This window comes from Bos javanicus, chromosome 6, assembly GCF_032452875.1.
Source record: "Bos javanicus breed banteng chromosome 6, ARS-OSU_banteng_1.0, whole genome shotgun sequence".
NCBI classification, from domain to species: Eukaryota; Metazoa; Chordata; class Mammalia; order Artiodactyla; family Bovidae; genus Bos; species Bos javanicus.
The window spans coordinates 71,199,358-71,225,125 of record NC_083873.1 but is presented as its reverse complement, the minus strand read 5'-3'; the positions used below and the strand labels follow the sequence as shown (position 1 = coordinate 71,225,125).

The 25,768-nt window shown below is 36.4% G+C and overlaps 1 protein-coding gene across 11 annotated transcripts in view; it reads left to right on the top strand.

Annotated features, from left to right (window-relative positions):
- CLOCK (clock circadian regulator) overlaps nucleotides 1-25,768 on the top strand; it is a 111,389-nt gene that overhangs the window by 36,915 nt on the left and 48,706 nt on the right. For 10 of the 11 annotated variants that reach the window (XM_061420197.1, XM_061420192.1, XM_061420199.1 and 7 more), the window contains 6 exons: nucleotides 4,595-4,685; nucleotides 8,152-8,241; nucleotides 10,755-10,814; nucleotides 14,327-14,475; nucleotides 17,467-17,558; nucleotides 23,297-23,386. In XM_061420197.1, coding sequence (XP_061276181.1) covers nucleotides 8,195-8,241; nucleotides 10,755-10,814; nucleotides 14,327-14,475; nucleotides 17,467-17,558; nucleotides 23,297-23,386 — 438 coding nt within the window. In that variant the 5' untranslated portion in view covers nucleotides 4,595-4,685; nucleotides 8,152-8,194. Of the gene's footprint in view, nucleotides 1-4,594; nucleotides 4,686-8,151; nucleotides 8,242-10,754; nucleotides 10,815-14,326; nucleotides 14,476-17,466; nucleotides 17,559-23,296; nucleotides 23,387-25,768 lie in introns of those variants that run through there. The other variant, XM_061420202.1, reaches the window with a different exon arrangement.

Genomic DNA, 25,768 nt, shown 5'->3' with positions numbered 1-25,768 from the left:
TCAAGCTGGTTTTAGAAAAGGCAGAGGAACCAGAGATCAAATTGCCAACATCCACTGGATCATGGAAAAAGCAAGAGAGTTCCAGAAAAACATCTATTTCTGCTTTATTGACTATGCCAAAGCCTTTGACTGTGTGGATCACAATAAACTGTGGACAATTTTTCAGGAGATGGGAATACCAGACCACCTGATCTGCCTCTTGAGAAATTTGTACGCAGGTCAGGAAGCACCAGTTAGAACTGGACATGGAACAACAGACTGGTTCCAAATAGGAAAAGAAGTACATCAAGGCTGTATATTGTCACCCTGCTTATTTAACTTATATGCAGAGTACATCATGAGAAACGCTGGACTGGAAGAAACACAAGCTGGAATCAAGATTGCCAGGAGAAATATGAATAACCTCAGATATGCAGATGACACCACCCTTATGGCAGAAAGTGAAGAGGAACTCAAAAGCCTCTTGATGAAAGTCAAAGTGGAGAGTGAAAAATTTGGCTTAAAGCTCAACATTCAGAAAACGAAGATCATGGCATCCGGTCCCATCACTTCATGGGAAATAGATGGGTAAACGGTGGAAACAGTGTCAGACTTTATTTTTCTGGGCTCCCAAATCACTGCAGATGGTGACTGCAGCCATGAAATTCAAAGACGCTTACTCCTTGGAAGGAAAGTTATGTCCAACCTAGATAGCACATTCAAAAGCAGACACATTACTTTGACAACAAAGGTCCATCTAGTCAAGGCTACGATTTTTCCTGTGGTCATGTATGGATGTGAGAGTTGGACTGTGAAGAAGGCTGAGCACGGAAGAATTGATGCTTTTGAACTGTGGTGTTGGAGAAGACTCTTGAGAGTCCCTTGGACTGCAAGGAGATCCAACCAGTCCATTCTGAAGGAGATCAGCCCTGGGATTTCTTTGGAAGGAATGATGCTCAAGCTGAAACTCCAGTACTTTGGCCACCTCATGCGAAGAGTTGACTCATTGGAAAAGACTCTGATGCTGGGAGGGATTGAGGGCAGGAGGAGAAGGGGACGACAGAGGATGAGATGGCTGGATGGCATCACTCACTTGATGGACGTGAGTCTGAATGAACTCCGGGAGTTGGTGATGGACAGGGAGGCCTGACGTGCCGAGATTCATGGGATCACAAAGAGTCGGACACGACTGAGCGACTGAACTGAACTGAACTGAATATTTAACTATAATATGTTTTTACTTAGCTTCTTTGATTTCTGTTGAAAGAAAGCGAAAGTTGCTCAGTTGTGTCAACTTTTTCCCGACCCCATGAACTATACAATCTATGGAATTCTCCAGGCCAGAAAACTGGAGTGGGTAGCTGTTCCGTTTTCCATGGGATCTTCCCAAACCAGGGATCGAACTGAGGTCTCCTGCATTGCAGGCAGATTCATTACCAGCTGAGTTAACAGAGAAAGCTCCTTGCCAGGAATAATTTTTACATTATTTTACATTATTTTAAAATGTGCTTCATGCACATTTTAGGAATTCAGTTCTATTGCTCTGGTGTTTTTGATTCAGACCTTTTATATTTATTTGAGTCTCTAATCTCCAGGGATATCTATCTTTTGTTGTTGCCATAAAAAAACAGTCTCTTTTTGTGCCCAAAATTTTTACATTTATTTGCTGTTTGTTTTCTTCATGGCTCCTTACTCAGTCTTACTTTTTGTTGTAGTTTTGTTTGGGTTTTAAATTCTTTTGAATAACTTTTAGGGATACTTAATATGGTAAAAAATACTATTTGTCGTGCTGCAGATGTTTAAGCCTTTTATTTTGGTTTTAAAGGGGGAGTTTCTATTTGTGTTTATTTTGTTAATAATTGGTATCCCTACATATCCTTTAGACTTCACAACAGCTGACTTAGGTAAGAATTCTGAGGCTTAGGATAATTAAGTTAATTGTCCCAAAGATTTTCATGCCTTTCTGACTCTAAGCTCATGGTCTTAGCTTCTACTTTCACTCCTCCAGTATTCTGGGTTTATTAGGTGCTTTGATTATGACTGACTCTATCCCCAAATACTTAAAACCAAATAGGACACTAGGAACTGGCTTCTGAATTGGCTTCACGCACATTTTAGGAATTCAGTTCTTTTGCTCTGGTGTTTTTGATTCAGATCTTTTATATTTATTTGAGTCTCTAATCTCCAGGGATATCTTATCTTTTGTTGTTGCCATAAAAAAAGTCTCTTTTTGTGCCCAAAAATACCCCCTCTTTTTCTGCTGTCATAAATTTCCCTATGTTTTGCTGCCATGTTACATACATAGCATATTCTTGGTTTTTAAAAATTATGTAAAATATACATTGCATAGGTCAGATGCAAACTATAACTGTAAAGTTTTGCATTAACTTTGGCACAGTTGAGTTGGTCTTGGTTAATTCAGTTATTCACAGTGATTATTGAGTTTTTGTTGTTGTAAAGTTGCTAAGTTGTGTCCAACTGTTTGTGACCCCATGAACTGTGCAGCGCGCCAGGCTTCCCAGTCTTTCACTATTTCCTGGAGTTTGCTCAAACTCCTGTTCATTGAGTCAATGATGCTATTCAGCCGTCTCATCCTCTGTTGTCCCCTTCTTCTCCTGCCTTCAGTCTTTCCCAGCATCATGATTTTTTCCAGTGAGTTGGCTCTTTGCGTCAGGTGGCCAAACTATTGGAGCTTCAGCTTCAGTATCAGTAATGAATATTCAGGGTTGATTTCCTTTAACAGTGACTGGTTTGATCTCCTTGCAGTCCAAGGGACTCTCAAGAGTCTTCTCCAGCACCACAGTTTGAAAGCATCAATTCTTCGGTGTTCAGCCTTCTTTATGATCCAGCACTCATATCTGTATATGACTACTGGAAAAACCATAGCTTTGACTATACAGACCTTTGTCAGCAAAGTGATGTGTCTGCTTTTTAATATGCTGTCTAGGTTGGTCATTGCTTTTCTTCCAAGGAGCAAGTATCTTTAAATTTCATGGCTGCAGTCACCATCTGCAGTGATTTTTGGAGCCCCCCAAAATAAAATCTGTCACTGTTTCGATTGCTTCCCCATCTATTTGCCATGAAGTGATAGGACCAGATGCCATGACCTTAGTTTTTTGAATATTGAGTTTCAAGCCAGCTTTTTCAGTCTCCTCTTTCACTTTCATCAAGAGGCTCTTTGGTTCCTCTTCACTTTCTGCCATTAGGATGATATCATCTGCATATCTGAGGTTGTTGATATTTCTCCTGGCAATCTTGATTCCAGCTTGTGCTTCATCCAGCCTAGCATTTCACATGAAGTACTCTGCATAGAAGTTAAATAATCAGGGTGACAATATACAGTCTTGACATAACTCCTTTCCCAATTTGGAACCAGTCCGTTGTTCCATGTCCAGTTTATATATTGCTTCTTGAGCTGCGTACAGGTTTCTCTGGAGGCAATTAAGGTGGTCTGGTACTCCCATCTCTGCAGTTTGTTGTGATCGACACAGTCAAAGGCTTTAAGAATAGTCAGTTAAGCAGATATAGGTGTTTTTCTGAAATTCTCATACTTTTTTTTAATGATCCAGTGGATGTTGGCAATTTTGATCTCTGATACCTCTGCCTTTTCTAAATCCAGCTTGTACACCTGGAAATTCTCAGTTCATGTACTGTTGAAGCCTAGCTTGAAGGATTTTGAGAATTACCTTGCTAGCATGTGAAATAGGTGTAATTGTACCTGTATTTGTTTTCTCTTCCTGATAAATTTGATGCTTTTATTTTTGTATAATGTCTTTTTAATCTCTTGTGACAGTTATTTACTTAAAGTCTGTTTTGTCTGATACAAGTATGGCTATTCTTGCTTTCTTGGTTACCGTATGCATGGAATGTCTTTTTTCAGTCTTTTACTTTCAGTCTTTGTGTATCCTTAAATCTAAACTGTCTCTCATAGATAGCATATAGTTGGATCTTGTATTTTTATCCATTTACCTACTTTCTCTTTTGATTGGCAACTTCAGTTTATTTGCAATTAAAATAATTACTGCTAGGGAAAGACTGTTACTATTTTGTTCATTTTTTGTCTGTCTTGTAGCTTTTTCCACTTTTTTTCCTCTGGTCTTTGTGTTTCATTGATTTTTTTTTTTTTAATGTTTTATAGGGTTTGATTCTTTGATTCTGCTTTGATTCTTTTCTCATTTCCTTTTTAGGTATCCTCTATAGGTGTTTTCCTTGTGCTTACCATAATGTTAATAATATATTTTAAGCTGATAACTTGAAAAACTCTACTCTTTTACTTCTCTCCCCTTTACCACACTTGATCTCTGTTACAGATTACATCTGTTTATATTCATCATATATGAGTGTTTGTTAGCCCATGTATATGTATGTATGTTCATTAACATACTTGATAGTTATACTTATTTTTGTACTTTTGTCTTTTAACTTCTGTAGTAGAATTAAAAGCGGTTGTAGTTTTTTAAAGTTCTTTTAGAAACAATTATTAGTGTTTAGCGTTTCTTATATATTGTTTTGTGACAAAATTCTAAATTTTATGTTTCAAAATTATTTTAAAACCTCTTTTATGATAAATGTCTATATAAGTTAAGTAAATCTAACAAAATTTTTTCTTAAACAGAATTCTAAGACTGATGATCAGCCATACAGAAGAATATATTGAACTTACAGTTTTCTGAAGAATCAGTTCAAAGATCTCAGAAATACAAAAGGTAATGAAATAATTGTATCTTGAAATGTGCTTTGAAATGACACTTCCCTAGGAAAATGAGTTGGGGAGAGTCAGTGCTAAATTATGATTTTTCATAGTGGAATTCAGTAGATGATGGGCTAAAGATACTTTTCAGAGCAGAAGCAAGTGCTTTTAATAATTACATTGGGACTACTCAAATAAATTGGGACTGTGTAGTCACCTCACCTAAAACAGAAAGAATCAAGAAGTAGTAAGAGGTATTAGAGATGTGCAGTTAACTACCAAAGGAAGGAGTTAACGAGATGAAAGGGGTTGAAGGTAGAATATGGAGATCAGAGAACTTTAGTTTTTTAATAAGTCTTGTAAAATTTTTTGGACACTTTAAACTTTGAACAGTTATACATTTGTGAAAATCAACACTAAGTTTTAAAACGAGAGAGGGGAATTAATGAAAGATCTTGAAATACCAACTGTACACAATTGACAAGTTGTTTTTCTGTGAAAGGGACCAGAAAAGGAGGACGGTACCTGAAGGAGATTGGTGGGTCAAGGAAGTTTTGTGTTTCATTTTTTCTTTAAGATTTTTCACTAAGATTTTGATCAGAATAATGCAGTTTTGGAGGGAGAAATTAGTGATATAGAAATGGAAAGCTTTGAGAAAGAGAGCAGATGGGATTCAGAGGACAAGTAGTATCATATCATTAGATACTGCATGATTTATTTTTAATGCAGAATGTGTTACATTGTTTATGAATTCTTTTCCAAAGATGGACTGCCAGGTACTGAGATTTTCTGTTAGTTACCTGTAATGTTGTGTGCTGAATTTAAAACATACCTGCTTCCATGTTGGCAAACTTTGAATTGCTTATACAGTTTATTAGTTATTAATAGCTTCCCCTTTGATAAATTTTTCAAAAAGTTGTTTTTAAAATGATGTTTATAAAAAACTTATACCATCCTGCCCTCTGTGTTGTGATAAAATAGTAATGTGGTGCTTACTCAGCTGGGAATTCCTATCACTGAATGACTTTGAGCTCAAGTTGCTTATGTAAAGGAGCATTCGATTCCTAGCTGTAACTTGATCCTTTACATAATTTAATTTGTTCCAACTACTGTAACTGCTCCTTTTAAAGACATTTTATTGCATACCATACTGGTCTATTAATGTCAATATTTAAGAAACAAGAGTTTTAACAATAATATTTAATCTGTATTAGAAATTCCTTGTGTGAGTAGGAACTTCACATGTCTTCTAAAATTGAGTCCTTAGAATTCATAGCATGACATGTGTAAACTATACCTAGTCTTTTAGTACTGAAAACGTGGGTCCTAGAATTGTACCGACACAGTAACTGTGGCTGCTCCCACATTACCACTTTGTTTTGTTAATCAAGGGGAATCTTCTAAAAGTTACTTTACTTAGTTGGGCCTACTTCACTTCTTCCTTTTATCTTTCCCTTAAATATAGCATGCCTATCAATTGGCTGGACAAGTAGAGAAAAGATCTTGGACTAAGCTATCAGAGATGTAATTTTATGTTGCTCAATTAGTTGGACAGCAAATAGTGTTTGGAAAAATTCTGTTAACCAACAATAATAAAATAGCTTAAGAAAGCATCAGTCTGTCTTCTAAAGCATTTTGGATTCACCTCCTTTAGAGTCAGCATGGTCCCTCTTGTATAGTCTTTAAGTCCTTATTCTTTGGGTCTTTTTTTTCCCTCTAGTTTGCCCTATTCTGTCTTCTCATAATTAAACAGATGGATACTTGGTGCCATATAAGGCTCAAATCTGATCTTTTAACTTTAAACTGGAACTGTTCTTTTTTAATTCACCCAGGTTGGCTCTGTTACCTTTGGACTGTTCTTTCTGTTCTAGTGATAGAACCAAACTCTGTTATTATCATGATGATAAGTATGTCTGTTGGACCAAAGGGCTGTACTTAGGTGATCTTTAAAGTCTCTTCTAACTCTGAAATTCTGTAATTTTGTGTTGTATTTGCTGATGTTGACCCAGACACTTAAAATCACTGTTTTATCCTGAAGTTAGTTCCTTTTATTTTTCTTAACCACCATCCCCCCTCCCCCCACCCCATTATCCTCCCCACTATCTTTTAAGAACTCTTAGCCCTGCACAGTTCCACTTCTGCAGCCATAACCACATAGGCAACCCAGCATCATTTATCAAGAGTTATTGTCTTCTTGTCATGAATGTACATTTGATTGAGTATTTTAGAATCTCATGTTCTTTAATACTGTCTGGTTCAGAGTGACAGATCAATTTACACTATTTTCTAAATTTTATATAAAGTTTCTTTTGGCTCAAAACTGTTAGGATATTAGAATTAAGGTGTTTATTCAATATTTAACTCATGACTGTATCTTTTATGGGTAAAACCTGCCTTCTACTTTAGAAAAACTGTATAGAATATAGAGAGAAATTTTAGGCTTATGATTGAGTTTTAAAGCAGTAATTTTTTTAAAGCAGTAAATTTTAATTCTTTCGGTGTGAATATGAAACTTTATAATAAGGCTGTTCTTCAGTTTACTTGCCTTCACCCCCTTACTACTCCTGTTATCTCTCAGTTTATACTCTGGTAATGAAAACTTTCAGTTGTAATATACCTACATTTTTCTCTAAAGAGAAAAGTTCCTCAAATATGATGTCCTCTGATCTCATAATGGCCTGTGCCTTTGCGTATCACTGTTCTTGTGGCCTAGAATCCTGTCAACTATTACCTCTTGTCCTTTACCCTGTTACATCTGAAACTTAAATGGTCATACAGATCACATGGGGACCTTGTTAAAATTGTGGATTCTGCTTTACTAGGACTAGAGCTGGTCTCAAGATTCTGTATTTTAACAAGCTCTCTGATGATGATGTCGGTCTCAGAACCACAGTTTCGATAACAGGAATCTCTGCTGCCTGACAATATGACTGTCATCAAGAATATTTCCTCTGACTCCCCCCATATACCTTTATTATCCCTGTTTCTGTAATTATTTAGTTATCTGCCTCCCTATTTAATTGCAGATTTTTGCCTATAATGATTGTATCTTTCATCCTTGTATTTCCAAAGCTAACTGTACTGTTTAATAGAAAATAGGCTTTTAGCAAATGTTTATCACCCATTAGCTGGTGTTCTTAAAGCTTACTTACCTAGACTGACATATGTAGCCTACTTACATAGTTATATAGTTATAATCTATACTGAATATAGTGGCTTTTTGATTATTATAGAAAGGAAATGAATTATGGTCTTCAATTTTTTTTCCTCTGTAGCTCTTTATATAGAAGAAAACAAAACCTCAAATGTGCCTCAGCTAAGGATTATTTTCTTGAAAATAATCTTCTAGCCCTTTGTAGAAACAAAAACATTTTGAAATCTCTATGATAAACATACAGTGTTTCTCAAATTATTTAATACTATGTTTGTAGAAATAAGTTTTTTGGAAAACTAATGACCATTTACTTTTCCTTCCACTCAAGGAGAAGTACAAATGTCTACCACAAGACGAAAACGTAACATGTTATGTTGTTTACCGTAAGCTGTAGTAAAATGAGCTCACTTGTTGACAGGTATGTTTTTAGAGACTCATTTATTTTGGATTATGTAAAGCTATTTTAAAAATTCACTGTTAGAGTAATGGTCTGTATCACTGACAAAAGAAGTATTATGCTTAATCATTAATACTATTATACTTACCTTCTGTATTGAGCAAATGTCATGTAATAGTAAAATGTATTATCTAGAGCCAAAGTCAACAGCATGTCGCTTGTGTTCTGAATGGATCTTGAGCTGTAATTTTGAGTGGTTTGGTCAGAACTATTCTGAAAGGAATCATGACAGTTTCAGGGGTTTCCTTGGCACTTTCTGGAATCATCTGTCTCCTTATCTATTGGTCCTAACTTCAGCCTGTTAAACGTCTTAGCATGTGTGACTCATAAGAGGTAACTGTAATTATTAATAGGATTTTTTTAGTTGAAATTATAATCTTTAAATCTTACTCTTGGTAAAGGATAGGCCTCCTTGTTTCTTTGATTTTAAGACTTCTTTAACTTTTTTTTTTTTAACTTTTTAACATGTTTGACACTAGAATTCATCTTAGAGTAGGCTTATCAGAGTTTAATTGGTAGTATTTTTAAATTCCTTAGTGGACATAATAATGGACTTCCCTGGTGTCTCAGACAGTAAAGCGTCTGCCTGCAATGCAGGAGACCCGAGTTCAGTCACTGGATCGGGAAGATCTCCTGGAGAAGGAAATGGCAACCCACTCCAGTATTCTTGCCTGGAAAATCCCATGGATGGAGGAGCCTGGTAGGCTACAGTCTGTGGGGTTGCAAAGAGTCGGACACGACTGAGCAACTTCACTTTCAGTTTCACTTTTAGTGGACATAATAAGTCTTATCATCAGTGGTATCTTAAATTTGATGAAATACAATGACAGCTTTTTAAAAATACCTACTCTGAGAGCTAACATGCAGAGCACTTTCTTTGTTTTAACTTCATTTAACTTCACAATAATTCCATGAGATTTTACAGATGAGGGATCTGTAGGTCAGAGAGGTTAAATAGCTTGTTTTAAGGTCACATAGTAAATAATAAGCTGGAGTTATGACCTGTGTTGATCTCTCTGCCTCTAAAGTTCCTGTGCTTTTATTTTAGTATACTGTGTGATTTTTCCATAGGGGATTCTTTAAGCATTTTATAGCTAGACTTGTGCACAAAGTGACTTTTGACATCGAGAGGCAGCTTCCTTCCCTTTTCTGTGAGGTAAATAGTGAAGGTACATACTTTACCAGAGCTTAAGACCTGAAGGGCAAGGAGTTTCCTCAGGGAGCCCTGCCATAGACTGGGCTGTGTATAGTTTCAAGTGGAATCTGTGTGTAGTCTTCTCAGAAAAAAATGTTTCTTCACTACTCCTGAGGCATTACATATGATTTCAGTGTTGTGCTTTTGATTGATTTCCAGTTCCCATTCTAGATAATATGACATCTAGGGATGACATCAGAGTGTTCAGACATAAAGCAGTGGTTCTTAATGAGTTCATTTTCTCTCTGAATGTCATGAAAGTTAATGGACTCCCTCCTCAATGATGTGCATTTACATGTAGAATTTTTTATAAATTTTAGTGTTTACATGGAACCCCAAAAGTTTGCTATGATAGATTTGTAGATGATCTCAATTGTGGGACTCATAGGCACTTTATAGGCCACAGAGAGATGTGGTTAAAGGAGTTAACTCAATAGTGAGTTCATGTAAAAGATCATAAGTCACTTGAAACTATTTAATATTGCCCCTTAGGTTAAGAAGTTAGCCACCAGGTCTCTAGATTTCAGAGAGACTTGTGTTAGAATGCTCTTCCCCTCAGTCTTCCCTTAACCAATCCCTTCTTGTCTTTTAGATCTCAGCTCAAATGTTCCCACTTCAAGTCCTTCCCTAACCACACAGATTAAAATAACCACCCAGTAATAAACACATCTCTTCTTTAAAAATAAAAAACAGTTCATACATTTTCATGTTGATTTGTTTTTTTCTACTAGAAAGTAAGCTGTAGGGGAGCAGGGGCCTATATGTCTAGCTAACTGCTTGGTAGCCATATCTAGAACCAAACAATGCATGAGAGTGCTAGCGAAAAAAAAATGTTTGTCAAATGAATCAGTAATGAATGAAATTATATCAATATAAGTTAACATGCTAGATATTGTGATGTCTGAGTGATTTGTGTTTTATAAAGCAAATGTCTATTTTTAAAATGTGCGACTATAATATGATTTTAAGTGAATCATTTTTATAATGGCAAATACACTGATTTTCTCTAGGTTTTCACTAGTTACTAAAAGCTTGAAATAAGATATTTAACTTTTGGTTAAATTCTTGTTTATTCTAATAAACTTTTTAAAATATAAAACATAGTTGAACTTTTTCTGTATGTATTAGAAAACAGGTTAATAGTTATTGGGTTTGAATTTGTGCAATCTGTAACTCTACAAAGATCCTAGGCTATAACTGATTGATTTACATTTTGTTTTAGTATTGCTGTTGCTAAGTGAATCTGCTCTTATTTTCTGTATCTTTCTTTTTCTTTTAGAGATGATGGTAGTATTTTTGATGGGTTGGTGGAAGAAGATGACAAGGACAAAGCAAAAAGGTAATTAAACTTATGATGTAGTATAGTAAAAAAATAAGTAACAAGTAAATGTAATGGTAAATAAATAGTAAATCAGTGATTTCCAAAAGCTGACTGCCTTAAGAACTTAGATATGTTAGAAGGGAGAAGAGCTGAGGATATCAGTGTGTAGTTTATAAATTAAATAAAATTTTCCTCTAAAAGTGCCTCTCTCACCCACCGTATCACATTATGGCACATAGTATTTACCTGACAGACATCACTGGGGACGTAAGCCTTCAATCACTTGCTAAGAGACGGTTTGCCTAGAGTCATCATTGTAGTTACTATTTTTCCTGAACCTACTCTATTCTTTGGAAGCAATTTATCTAGTATAGCACACCTTCAGAGCAGAGATGGGAGAATTAAGTTTCACCCCCCGTGGGGGGATCTTATACTCCAGTGCTATGTTATTTATTCAGTTACTTAGTTTGTTCCAGCTTTGGCATTTGGAGGTCTTTCAGGGTTGGCTTCTCTGTGCCTTTTGACATGCCTCCATTCTCCAATAGAAGGGAAAATAGATGATGGGGGAGGACAGGGAGAATTGATGGAGAGGTGTCATCAAGTAGGTGAGCGGATGGCGTCTAGAGCCATGGTGGTGGTGGTGAGGGTTTAACCTTAAATATGGGCCTTGATGGTAATTAAAGTAGCAGGGGGGAGGGTCCAGGTAGCATTACAGCCAAGTTTGTAGTCATTGAGAGTGAGCAGTACTTTTCTGGTTTTTTCCCAGTCACATTGAACTATGTGGGTGCTTAGATGAGGGTAGAGGGTGTTGTAGCATTACATTCAGAAACAAAAAATAAACATGTAATAGTTCCTACACATCTGTTTTAGCAAAATAAAAGGTACTGGGTTAAGGAAAATATTGAGGAAAGCTATATAACTTTATTCAAGTAAATAAAAAGACCTGTACTTGAAGCTAAACATATATAGGATAACTCCTTTCCTTTCAGTCTAGTGGGAGAAAGTTTCTATAAAATACTTTAGGGTAGAGGTAAAATCACTGTTAAGGTGAGAATAATCAGTCTTGCCTGAACGAAGAGGCAGAACTTTGAGGAATTAACTTGAACACATTTAAAGGCCAAATTTACAGATGGATAAGGTGAGCTAAAGATTTTCTGTTTGCAGAGACTTTGAAGGTTTGATCATGTTTTTAGGGGACCAAAAATACTATGGTTGTGGGAAACCTTGGAGAAAGAAGACCTCATAATAATGCTGTCAGAATTACCCAGACCTCACTGGGCTCTGACATCTATGAGCTGCTATTATTGAGGTCATCACAAGGCTGAGTACTTCCAACCTGAGTGTAACATGAAGTAAAGTTGCTTTAATGAGTGTGATCCAGTGGTAGAATTGGCATTGATATTTGATTTCCATGTATTTCTTACACTTGAGTAAAAATGCTGGTTTTAAATGATTACTTCACAGTAACTGTATGATCCTGGGCATATTCTCTTTTTTGCCTGAGTTGTCACACCTATAAAATGAAAAATAATAAGATCTACTTCATAGGAATAAAATGAAATTTCATAAATGTTTCCAATGATGTGTAGCATGTAAATATACAATAATGGCTCTAAATTTTACCTCTACACATGTCTTCAGATATTTCATAGATACTAATTCACTGGTGCTTATTTCCTGCTTACTCTTTTCTAGAGGAGTAGAACTAGATCTGTCTCACTTCCTCTAGTATATGTCCTTTAAAATGTCAAACAAGCAATTTCACCATATTTAAATTCTCCCCAAACCATCTCTCCACCCAAACTAATATCTCATGTTATATTACATGGTAACTTGGAAATTCTTTTCGATTTTTCTTTTGCTTCCTTACTCCAAGTCTGATTTACTTAGAATTGCTAGTTCTGCCTATTAATCCTCAGACCCACACTGCTGTGTTAACACTGCCACTGCTGTGGATTTTTAGCCTAGGATATTGCAGTTGCCTCCTAAATGGTCATCTGGCCTCCAGTCTTGTTTGGCATACAGTAAGTTTTCAGTAGCTTTTGTTAAATGAATTGTTTTACCAAGCATTGATTCTTTCATTACTCAGTTGCTGGAATGGTCTTACTAATAATCAGTTCTGTTCATGGCATTTCTTTGCTTAAAACCTTTCAGTACCTTTCACTGTTTAATAACTTTCACTAAAACTAAAATCCTTTTGTGTAGTATAAATACTTAATGATTTTTTTTCTGAATACTTATTATTCTGAACTGCCCACCACCCACACCCCCAACTCCAGCATACTTGGGCACAGAAATCCTGTATTCTAGCCACGTTAGCCATGCTGAGCTACTTGTGATAGGTTTTCATCTTTGTAAAAGTTTCCTGTGTCTGGAATGGTCTTCTCACACACCACTACCCCGCCTTTCTCACTCAGTCTTCATGATTCAATTTAGCACACTTAGGAGTTTCCATAGGATTTAGGTGAATTTCTTGAAAGGGGTTATCTTTGTCCAGTATTCCTAGCCCTTGTTAGCACAGTCTCTATCATTCTAACAAAGAGTTTAGTGTTTGGTGAGGGGGTCAGTTAATTTCTATTACATTTCTTAAGAGGTTTTTTTTTTTTTTTTGGTATTTCTTCCCAGTACTAATATGGAATAAATGCTACTTCTTTACTGAAAAAAATTAAATTAATAGAATTATCCTCTGACCTTTTGGGAAAGTAGTATACTTTGTTTAAACAAAAACTGAATTCTAAAGTCTGACTTCACAAAAGCATATAGTTAGAAGTGTTACAGAATGATTAGTTGCTCTGTAAATAATTGTATTTATTTTACAAGTTCTTAGTGCAGCAAAAATTTGCTCCTGGTTACTGCTTCACATAGAACAGTGGGAATTATTCATTTAGCACATATATTTTGAGCACTTACTGTTTGTTAGGTGTTATGCTTAAAAGTGCTTAGATGAAAAAATTTGGGCTCTGCTATTAAGCCCACAGCCCAGTGAAGAGATAGATATGCAGGCGAGTAGTTACAGCTCTGTATTGAAGGCTGGGATAGAGGAGTAAAGAGGAAGAATGTGTGGGTAAGCCTGAGGGTAGAGAGATTTTCATCTTTAGATTTCTGTTTATAATTTAAAGCTTACAGGAGATGGATAACTTTCTCCTATTCAGTAATTTTTAATAATTTGTATTTATATTTTATATGTACTTTCACAAACTATCTCAGTAATAATAATAGCCTTGTAAGGGAAACACAAATTCTTGATAAATATTAGATTCAGTAAAACTTGAGATTTGAACGTAATTTGTCTTAAAAACAGATATGTGAAGTGCTTAATATGTAAAAGTTTCTTTTAGTGGTTAAGCCAAGAATTAAAATTACTGTCCTAATTAACTATATTAGAAACCTAGAATATGAACATTCATTACCATTTGTAGTCACAGAAGTACGTGATCTGTGGTCCTGTCCATATTGAGCATTGTATTAAACTATTTGTGTAGTTAAATGGATTGTTTGAAAGCTGCTTATGTAATTTTTTATTCCATCAGAGTATCTAGAAACAAATCTGAAAAGAAACGTAGAGATCAGTTTAATGTTCTCATTAAAGAACTGGGATCCATGCTTCCTGGTAATGCTAGAAAGATGGACAAATCTACTGTTCTACAGAAGAGCATCGATTTTTTACGAAAACATAAAGGTACATTTTTAACTTTGTAAAATGGATTTAAAAAAAAAAATAACAGATTCTCTCTTAAAGCATAATGCGATAGAATCTTGGCAGTGATGATTGAGACTGGGTGCTTCCTAACCTTTTTTCAAGAGAAAGAAACAATTGCCTTTTAATGATTCCCTGGTATGTTCTTTCTTTCATTCAACAAACATTTATTTAGTGCCTACTATATCCATGGTTTCCCTGATGGTTCAGACGGTAAAGAATCTCCCCGCAATGCGGGAGACCTGGGTTCAGTTCCTGGGTTGGGAAGATCCCCTGGAGGAGGGCATGGTGACCCGCTCCAGTATTCTTGCCTGGAGAATCCCTGTGGACAGAGGAGCCTGGTGGGCTACAGTCCATGAGGTCACACAGAGTCGGACATGACTGAGCAACTAACACATGTAGCCTAGATTCTTGTGGTGCAGGGTAATAGTTCTGACCCTCAAGTAACTCAAACCAAGGAAGGCAAATAATATATAAATAGCTAATTACAATGCAAGTAATTAATGTGAGTGGTGCTTGTAAAGAATATTTATGTGAGAATACAGAGGAAAGAATGTGTCAGAGAAGTCTTAAAACCAGTTGATTTTTCAACTGAGTCTTCCTTTTATCTTAAGGAAAACAGCATTTCACATGGAGGGAGTAGCATATGTAAAACCAGAGAAGCAAGGAGAGGTCAGTTTAACTGGAGCATAGAATTGAGTTGGAAAGTTAGGAGTGTATTTGGAAGAGAATGGAGTCAGATCATGAGATATGTAATTTAAACAGATTACTTCAATGACTAGGAAATAAACATGGTTTTAAAGTGATTATTTGTTAAAGAAAATCACTTTGAGTAAATATGTCATGGAAAGGAAATTTTAGAGAATAGTAAGTATTTTGGTACTTAACAGATGCTACTTAATAGAAAATAGGTGAAAAACTTGTAGAAGGACATTTCCTTTTTCAGATGCAAATAAACTACAGAACTTCTCAAAAGAGAATTTGTAACTAGTGCTTTTGTTTCTCGATAGCTCACTCTGTAATATATTACTAGCCTGGTTTATGCTTCACCACTGTTTAAAATTATTTTTATTAATACCATGACCCCCACCCTCTCTGCTGCCAATAAAGCAGTAGCTCTTTCTTGAACCTCATCCTCTTCTGCATCTCTGAAGCACTGGAAATTTTTACCTGCCCTCCACTGGCTTGCTTTTTCCTTGTTCTGAGATACACTGGACTTCTTCATTCACCTCCCTGTCCCAACCGAGCTAACTTCTTTCCTTTCTGCCCTCTGAACATGACATTTCTCTAGGTCTTATTTTGTGTTCATGCTTTCTCCATGCTCTTACCCTTGGTTTTGCCTCTCTGTTAAACTACTAAGTCTGTATTTTTAGATGCAGACTTTACAGTTTTTCATTTCCAGGTAACTTCTGGATCTTTGGTTTTAAATGTTCTCAGGCTCAACACATCTAAAATTGAATTCATTTTCATTTTGTCAAGTCATCTCTTTATTTCAGTTTTCCATTTTCACACCACAATCCTTTCACTCCCCTGGGACTCAAACCTGAGAAGAGTTTTGCATTTTTTCATCTTCTTTAGTGTACAGTATCACAGTTGCCAAATTTTGTTGATTCTTCTGGTAATGTGTCAAAATTTCTGGTTAACAAAATTTACTGCCTACGGTATCATTACATTTTATCTCTACAAATGGTATTCTCACTAATTTCTTTGTCCCTTGTTAGTGTACTCATTCCTTAGACATTGTAGCAGTTCAGTAAATGATTGTTGAATGAAATGAAATGATATGCATGCATAATTATTTCCCCTTGACAATCGAGGGTTAATTTTGGCATTTAGATTTTTTTTAAAGTTGGGCTTATGGTTCTCACAAAATTAAAATTTACCTGAAATTGAAAGGTAATTCTTACATACTTATTACTCTAAAAATTAACCTGGGTTTAGCTAAACTTGATGGAATTTGTTTATGGATTTAAGTCCTTTTTTCTGAATGTATATAATTGATGTGAATTTGAAAAGCATGTATAGTCCACAGAATTAGTAGCTGTAATTGTTCATATCTAATACAGACATTTCCAATATGCCAGATTTGGGGTGCCAATTTTTTATGCTGTATTTATACATCTGGTAATAGAGAAATCAAAACAACTTAGTCCATATTTTCCACTGTAAGACAGAGTATATTTTGTAGAGTAAAATCTATGATATGTATTTTAATTTTACTTGGTTGTTTTAATATGTCTGCATTTAAATATGGAAAAATATTGCCTAAGTACAGATTTCATCATTTATGAATAGCTTTTTATAACAATCCATTAGAAATACGTTGCAAAATAAACTGTAATAATTGTGTTAAAATACGTGCTGAAAGCTAGGGAATCTCCAACTTTTGACCAGCATCCTGCCACTAAGAAAACATGCCAGAGACACAGAGCAGAATCTCTCTGGGTTTATTACTATAAAGTTTTTGCCTAGAATTTTAATTTAGTCTCTTTGATTAGGAATAGAACACCTTAGACTGGGAAGAATCTTTGCCTGGCAATAGGCAGGCCTAAAATAATTTTTTTTTAAAAGCTGACTGATCTCCTTGGCTCCTTTTCCTCCAGGTTTATGTCCTTAGGTCTCTTCTAGGTACTACTGTTTGAAAGGCAAAGAAAGGGGAAAGAATGTATTTCTAATGCTTGATCTAGTCTGCTTATTCTGATTCTTATTTGATCATTGTGTAAAGCAGGAAGTAATCTCAGGCCAGTCAGGAGCAAAGGTTCTCAAAGCTCCCCAGAGAAAATTCAGAGACTGGCATTTTCAAGAGACTGTCTTAAAGTTATCCAAATTATTCAAGCAGATGACCTGATACATTAGCTCAATATTTCATCATACCAAAATTTGGACCTCCTGATACCTACCTAGACCAGTAAATGTTATTGACTATGGCTCTCCTCTTTAATTAGTGCCACTAATGTGTCAATCTGTTTACAGAAATCACTGCACAGTCAGACGCTAGTGAAATTCGACAGGACTGGAAACCTACATTCCTTAGTAATGAAGAGTTTACACAATTAATGCTAGAGGTATGTCCAGATTAATATTTGAAAAGTTTTATATTCTTAAGAAATCACAGGGGTTACCAATTCTAGTATAGGTTTAACAATATTAGTTTAATACTGAAAAATCTTAATTCAGTGTAAGTCAACCAACTATTCATTTAAAATTAACTGATGTAAGTATTGTAATAAAATAGTACTATATGTGGTAAAATAATGCCAAATCTTTGTGCTTTCAATATCATCTGAATTTTTGAGAGGCTTAATAAGTCAGAAACCTATACCAAGTTCTCTACCTGAACAACACTAACATTTAAATGAAAAATAAAATATATTATTCATCACATAGTAAATATTATGAAATGTATTTTACTGGACAGTAGGATTTTTTCCAACAAATTAAAATCCACCTAAACACAGCATAAAATGATACTAAATGAAGTATTTTGAAAATATTAAAATAATGAAATATACATTGAAAGGCAGCTCTTCTCATTTTAAATAGAAACTTCTAAAAGGTTTTCCTTCTAAAAATAGATGTTCTTCCATGACAGAATTATTTTTGAATACAGTTCAGATCATACTTGCTTAGAATTGCAAAACTTAATATGTCACACAATCAGTTATAAAATCCACAAAAATTTTGAGTCACTCATAACTATCAGTTTTACTTTTTAAACATTTCCAATTTAGATTAATAAGGATATCTTCATGCACACAGAGTTCAGTATCAGATTTCTATGAAAGCTTTTTTTTCCCTCCAAAAAACTAATAATAAATAAAGGTGGTATTATACTTGGGTGTTAACAGTTAAGGACAAGAGAAGTAGATAAGCAAAAGAAGCTAGAGACAGAAGGAGGAGAAGAAAACAATTGAAGTAGAGATTGTTAAATAATTTGCATTTCTTATTCTGTTTGTTCAGGTTTGTTATTTTAGACTTTAAGCATATATCTCTGTGGTATATGTATATGTAAGAACCATGTCTCAACTGTCTTTGAATGTTGACTAAAGTCCAAAGCAACAGTATTTTGCAAATTATTGAATTATTTTTCCGTTTTTACTAGGTAGAACAGTTAATTGCTGGATTAAGTCTTTATATATTCAGCAGAAATGTCACCATATGAAAATTTATTTGAGTGTAAATACACTTATATATACTTAAAGCCATGCTTAACATCTGAAAAAATAACTGAGCACATCTTACATACTATTACCTCAGTGAATCCTCACAGTAATCTTATGAAGATACTCTATTAGTATCCCTTTCTTACTTTCAGATGAGGAAATTGAGCAAAGGGATTATGAAATTTGCTCAAAATAAAACTAATCCTGAGCCAGGATTCACTGCAGGAAAACTAGCCTCTGACCCCTGTGGGCCTAGCCCCTGTGCCCCTGCTGCTCGTGGCACTTCTTTTCAGTGAAAGTTAGCTGTGGCACAGAGCTTTTAGCTTGGTAACCAGCAGTTAGCTCTTTAAATTAGTGGACACAAGTTACAAACCAAATAATAGTTCCAGTTAATTTTTTCTTCTCTAAAAAGGAGTTTGAAATTGTCCAGAATTATCTCTTTAGATTAATACATTTATGAAAAGGTATAAACAAGTTAATGTTTGCAACCCCAAGAAGAAATCAACTCATTTAATTGTTCTTTAAATTTTTCTTTATTTCTCAGTGCCATGATTCACTACCATCTGTGTTATCATAAATCCTTTTTAAAACCTTTTTCTTCATTTGGTTGTGTTGGGTCTTAGTTGCAGCATGTGGGATCCTCTTTGTGGTGCATGGACTCTCTAGCTTGTGGCATGCAGGCTCTGGGGTGCAAGGGCTCAGGTTGTGGCTAGCAAGCTTAGTTGCTACCAGGCACATGGGATCTTACTTCCCTGACTAGGAATTGAACCTGTGTCCCCTGCACTGCACAGTGGATTTTTAACGACTAGACACCAGGGAAGTCCCAGTCATAAACTCTTTACTTACCCTGTTTTATTGGTATGAAATTTTCTTTTCTTAATAAGTTTTCTTCATTTATTTTTTTGACTTTTTCCACACTGAGCGGCATGCAGGATCTTATTTCTCTAACCAGGGATCGAACCCACACCCCCTGCAGTGGAAGTGCAGAATCCTAACTGCTAGAAAAGTCCCCCAAAATTTTCTTATAAATTCATAAATTAATGTATTATCTATATTTAAGGAACTTAGGAAGGTAAATTACCTATTCAATAAAAAGCTAAATTGAAAAGAATTGTCTTCAAATTTTTCTTTACAGTGAACAGATTTTAACTTAATTGTGAAGACACATGTAGTACATATGTAGTATTAAAAATAACTAAATCAAAGAGTCTAGAGATTATAATCTTATATAACAGAATATTTAAACATGTTAATTTTGAAACTGTAAATTAGTTTTCTCATGATTATCCTCACAGCTTTTGAAATTACATTCCTGAAAAATACTACATTTACTAACCTTTAATATGTCAAACATACTTTTGATTTTTAGTGAATATTTGTAACTGCTAAGTAGGCATTTTAATGTTCATATGCCAAGATTGAAGGCTATGTATAATTGTGTGTATTGTAACCTGGGTTCAGCTAACCTAGTTGTGTTATTGTTGGCTTATCATGTTGATCAGATTACAGTTAGGCAATCTGGATGCCCTTTTCAGCATAATTTCAGATGTAGGTTTTGTCTAGGAATGTTAGAGCTGCTAGCAGAAGAGCTGGGGTCATTCAGCTCAAACTCTTCATTTTATGGATGATGCCTGGAGAGATTGTAGCTTGTCCAGTCAGCTAATTAATCAAAGAACTGAGACTAAGATCTTAAAATTCACTTATACCTTGTGTGTTGGCTGTCTCTCTTCATTCTTCCATTGCCACCCATCCCTCTCCCTCTTGTTTCTGATGCTTAAGGAATATTCCTTGCTACCCTTGTTGGGGATGTTGAGGTTAACCAAGGAAATAAGGGCAATTTAGCCTTACTAGACCTCTGTGCCAAGTTATCTCTGTATGGAGTCATATCCTGGTACAGAGTTCTTTCCTCTTGACAGCTGGCAGCTCTCCCCAGTACTCTACAAGGGAAGGGCCAGGGCCCTGCCTGCCTCATCTCAAGGAGGTTCTGTCCCCTTCCTTGGGACTTCCATCCCCTCTTGCCAGATTAAGTACTCACTAAGTAAACAATCAAGATGTATACAGGCCTCTTGATATGTGCAAAGTAGATGTAAAGTAGATGTCAAATAGGAAGATGAGTTTTAACTAATGAGCCTTTTCCCTCCTATCATACAACGTGGACAAGGGATAACCTTCACAGTCTTCAGTCTTGGGATAAGGACGTCCTTCTGTCTTGTTTGGCATCTCTTGAGTCTTCCTCCTCAAAGCCCCTCCCATTTTTGGTATACGTACCTACCTGCTTGGCAAATTACATCCTGCCATTCAAAAGAAATTTGAACTCTGGATCCTTTCTTGTGTTAAGACTTGGTGCAGTGCTGATGCAGGCCTTTCTCTGCTGAATCTTTACCCGCTTCAGAAGAGAAAGGGGCAGGCTCTGCTTCTGGGAGTGGGATCAGGTCATTAAGAGTTCTGGTTTTAGTTTATTCACTTCACAGAAGAGAGCTACATCCTAATTCCTAGTAGATCTCCCAGGAACAAGTAGAGTAGAGATCATTGTAGAGATCATCACAGTAATTTGCTTTCAAAGATGACACAGTCTAGCTTCACATGAGAAAAGCATGTTCTTAACATCATTTTGACCCTTTTCCTTAGGAAACAATATTGGCGTAATTGTACTAAAGAGTTTTTGTGAAAATTTCATGCATTTGCTTAAATTATAAGGTTTCATCCCTTCCCCTTACATTAGCAAAGAATGAGTTTGTCTGAGCCATTTTGGACGGCAGGTATCTGCTCAAATTCTCCCTCAATAAAAGGGGAGGTGGGGGATGCCTTTTTCCATACAGTCACCATATACCTCAACAGTTACTAGAATTAGAGGGAGGTTGCTCTAACTCTCAGATACATGAGTAACATACAAGTATTTCTTATTTGCCATGTGCCACACATATGTCAGGTGCTGCAGATATACAATATTGCAGATACAATATAGTTCTTACCAGAATTGTATCCTTTGAGAGAGAGCCCTGTACTTACAACAAGAAATTCAGATTTAGTGTGATAACTATTTGATAGAAGAGGAACTCCTCTGATGATATACTTTATCTGCTGTATATCTTTAGTATCTTTTCATTTTTAAGTTACTTTTTTTGTTTATGGCTTCTCTGGGTCTTGGTTGCTGCGTGCTGGCTTGCTCTAGTTGCAGCGAGTAGGGGCTGTGCTCTCGTTGCAGTGCGTGGCTTCTCATTGCCATGGCCTGTCTTGTGGAGTGTGGGCTGTAGGCATGTGGGCTCAGTAGTTGTAACTCATGGGCTTAGTGTACCTCATGGCATGTGGATCTTCCTCACCCAGAAATCAAACCCATGTCCCCTGCCTTGGCAGGAGAATTCTCAGACACTGGACCACCAGGGAAGTCTTCAACATTTTTTCCATTGGATCTTCTTTTCCTCAGCCTGAAAATATATTTCAGTTGCTTTTTCTAAAAATAAGACTTCCCTTGATACTTGTCCTCTCAAAATGTGTCCTTTCATGAACTTGAACAAAGTGTTTTATAATAGCCTTCTGATGATCCACCCATCTCTAAACTCACTGTAGTATGAGTCTCCTTCCTGTTGACATAACTCTTGAAAGTCAGCAAAATTCAGTCCTCATTTTTTTATTCCTTGTCTTGTTTGATCCCATTTTTTACTGAACCATCCGTTTTCCTCCTCACTCACTTTGCCATGCTTTTTCCCATTGACTTCATCAACAGCAGTGTATTCTGTCCTGTCTTTGTCATTTTCTCTGGCACTTTCGCTCCTCCTCATCTCTGTACATAGATGATACCCCAAACATTTGTCTTTGGCATCCTTTTCGTTTTTGCAGATCTCATTTCTTCAGCTTCCACTTTGGTGCCTAGGATTCTCAGATGAAAAACTTTGTGAGACATGAGTAGAGTATTGCTTTTTGTTAAGTATTGTCCCCCTGTGCTGACTCCTCTCCTGAACTCTTAACATCACATTTCCTAATGCTTGCCTAAGTCCTTTCTTCTGTTTTTACTGCTACTAATTTCATTTGGATTCTCCTTAACTTCTATGATTATTCCAAAGGCCACTGAAATTTTCCTCTTAATTCACTTTTTCCTCAAAATCCATTTTACACTTTGCTTCCAGACTGCTCTTAAGCAAAGTTCATATGTCTTGCCCTGATATTCAAAGCCTAGCATGATCTGACCTCACTCTATTTTTTCAGCTTATTCCCTTTCAGTTTATTCCCCACGTATCTCCCTGTGCTTCAGTCATACACTTCTGTTAACATTATATATGTGATGGTGATAATCTGTTCTTTTGTTGGCCAAAGACATATTGTTGATGGCATCTGTGCTTTGGAAATATTAACATCTTTAAATAAGACCATCGTTGTATAATAACATGATAAAGGTAGAAGAACATTAAGTCTCTATCTTTTAAAAACTTGCCATTCAGTAATGGTCATAGAGTGATATTTTTCTTCCAGAAGCATCTTAAAATGCACAAAGATAGATACTAAGGTATTGTAAAGGGGAAAAGCTAGTATTTTGACAGTGCCCTAGAAATTTCCAGTTCTTTGTAATTTATCTTAGATTTTTATGTCTGTCCTGTGAAATACTTTTTTCTTTTCATTTAACTGACCATTGTGTTTAATTTCAGGCTCTTGATGGTTTTTTTTTAGCAATCATGACAGATGGAAGCATAATATATGTGTCTGAGAGTGTAACTTCATTGCTTGAACATTTACCGGTAAGTATAAAAATCCTGTGATCTCCCACTTTTTAAAAAATATTGTTTCATTAATATATTTATTTTTGGAGGATAATTGATTTACAATATTGTGATGGTTTCTGCTATACATCAACATGAATCAGCCATCAGATCAGATCAGTTGCTCAGTTGTGTCCGACTCTCTGCGACCCCATGAATCACAGCACGCCAGGCCTCCCTGTCCATCACCAACTCCCGGAGTTCACTCAGACTCACGTCCATCGAGTCAGTGATGCCATCCAGCCATCTCATCCTCTGTCGTCCCCTTCTCCTCCTGCCCCCAATCCCTCCCAGCATCAGAGTCTTTTCCAATGAGTCAACTCTTCGCATGAGGTGGCCAAAGTACTGGAGTTTCAGCTTGAGCATCATTCCTTCCAAAGAAGTCCCAGGGCTGATCTCCTTCAGAATGGACTGGTTGGATCTCCTTGCAGTCCAAGGGACTCTCAAGAGTCTTCTCCGACACCACAGTTCAAAAGCATCAATTCTTCGGCGCTCAGCCTTCTTCACAGTCCAACTCTCACATCCATACATGACCACAGGAAAAACCATAGCCTTGATTAGACGAACCTTTGTTGGCAAAGTAATGTCTCTGCTTTTCAATATGCTGTCTAGGTTGGTCATAACTTTCCTTCCAAGGAGTAAGCGTCTTTTAATTTCATGGCTGCAGTCACCATCTGTAGTGATTTTGGAGCCCAGAAAAATAAAGTCTGACTCTCTTTCCACTGTTTCCCCATCTATTTCCCATGAAGTGGTGGGACTGCATGCCATGATCTTTGTTTTCTGAACGTTGAGCTTTAAGCCAATGTTTTCACTCTCCGCTTTCACTTTCATCAAGAGGCTTTTGAGTTCCTCTTCACTTTCTGCCATAAGGGTGGTGTCATCTGCATATCTGAGGTTATTGATATTTCTCCCGGCAGTCTTGATTCCAGCTTGTGTTTCTTCCAGTCCAGCGTTTCTCATGATGTACTCTGCATATAAGTTAAATAAACAGGGTGACAATATACAGCCTTGACGAATTCCTTTTCCTGTTTGGAACCAGTCTGTTGTTCCATGTCCAGTTCTAACTGTTGCTTCCTGACCTGCATACAAATTTCTCAAGAGACAGATCAGGTGGTCTGGTATTCCCATTTCTTTCAGAATTGTCCACAGTTTATTGTGATCCACACAGTCAAAGGCTTTGGCATAGTCAATAAAGCAGAAATAGATGTTTTTCTGGAACTCTCTTGCTTTTTCTATGATCCAGCAGATGTTGGCAATTTGATCCCTGGTTCCTCTGCCTTTTCTAAAACCAGCTTGAACATCAGGAAGTTCACGGTTCACATATTGCTGAAGCCTGGCTTGGAGAATTTTGAGCATTAGGTATACATATGTCCCCTCCCTCTTGAACCTCCCTCCTACCTCCCACCCCATCTTTCTCACTTAATGCCTATTTTTAAATATTCTAAAACCTTAAGAAGTGAAGCCCCAGAACACTGTTGAACAATGATCAGAGTGGGGATGAGACCTCTAAGCATGTCTTCGTTTTAGTATGGCTGTATTTTTTCAGGTCAGTCAGGACTCTCATCTGTAGTAACTAAATATTCAACTCCTACTTTCACCTCTATTCTTCCTGTCTTCTTTATTCTAATGCTGAGTTTTCACTATTAACGTTAATCAGTGTGGTGGTGATGTCACTTATTCATTGAAAATATCTTGGGAATAACTAAATTTCTACTGAGATATTTGTTGCAGCTAAATAATAATTTTCTCAAAAGAATGACTTAGAAGAACATGCTGAAAATAATAGATACAGAACTTCTGTGCTCTGTGGCTTGAGTTGATAATATTTTAATTCCCATATTCCATTTGTTCTTAATATGAGCAGAAAAGAATTATATGTAAATTTTGATTAGAATGGTGAGTATCTGAATTATGTCTTTGCTGTTTTACTTAACATATATTTATTGAACATCTATGCTACCAGATACTATGCTAGGTGCTGTGCTCCAGTTCACAGTTTTTATGAATTTGAAGTTTTTGTTGAATATGTAATATTCTCATCTAAGGTGATGTTACACAAAAATGGGTTTGCCTCTTGGTGGATGTCTCAAGCCATTGCTGCTGCTGCTAAGTCGCTTCAGTCATGTCCAACTCTGTGCGACCCCACAGACGGCAGCCCACCAGGCTCCCCCGTCCCTGGGATTCTCCAGGCAAGAACACTGGAGTGGGTTGCCATTTCCTTCTCCAATGCATGAAAGTGAAAAGGGAAAGTGAAAGTGAAGTCATGTCCAGTGTCCTACTCTTCGTGACCCCATGGACTGCAGCCTACCAGGCTCCTCCGTCCATGGGAGTTTCCAGGCAAGAGTACTGGAGTGGGGTGCC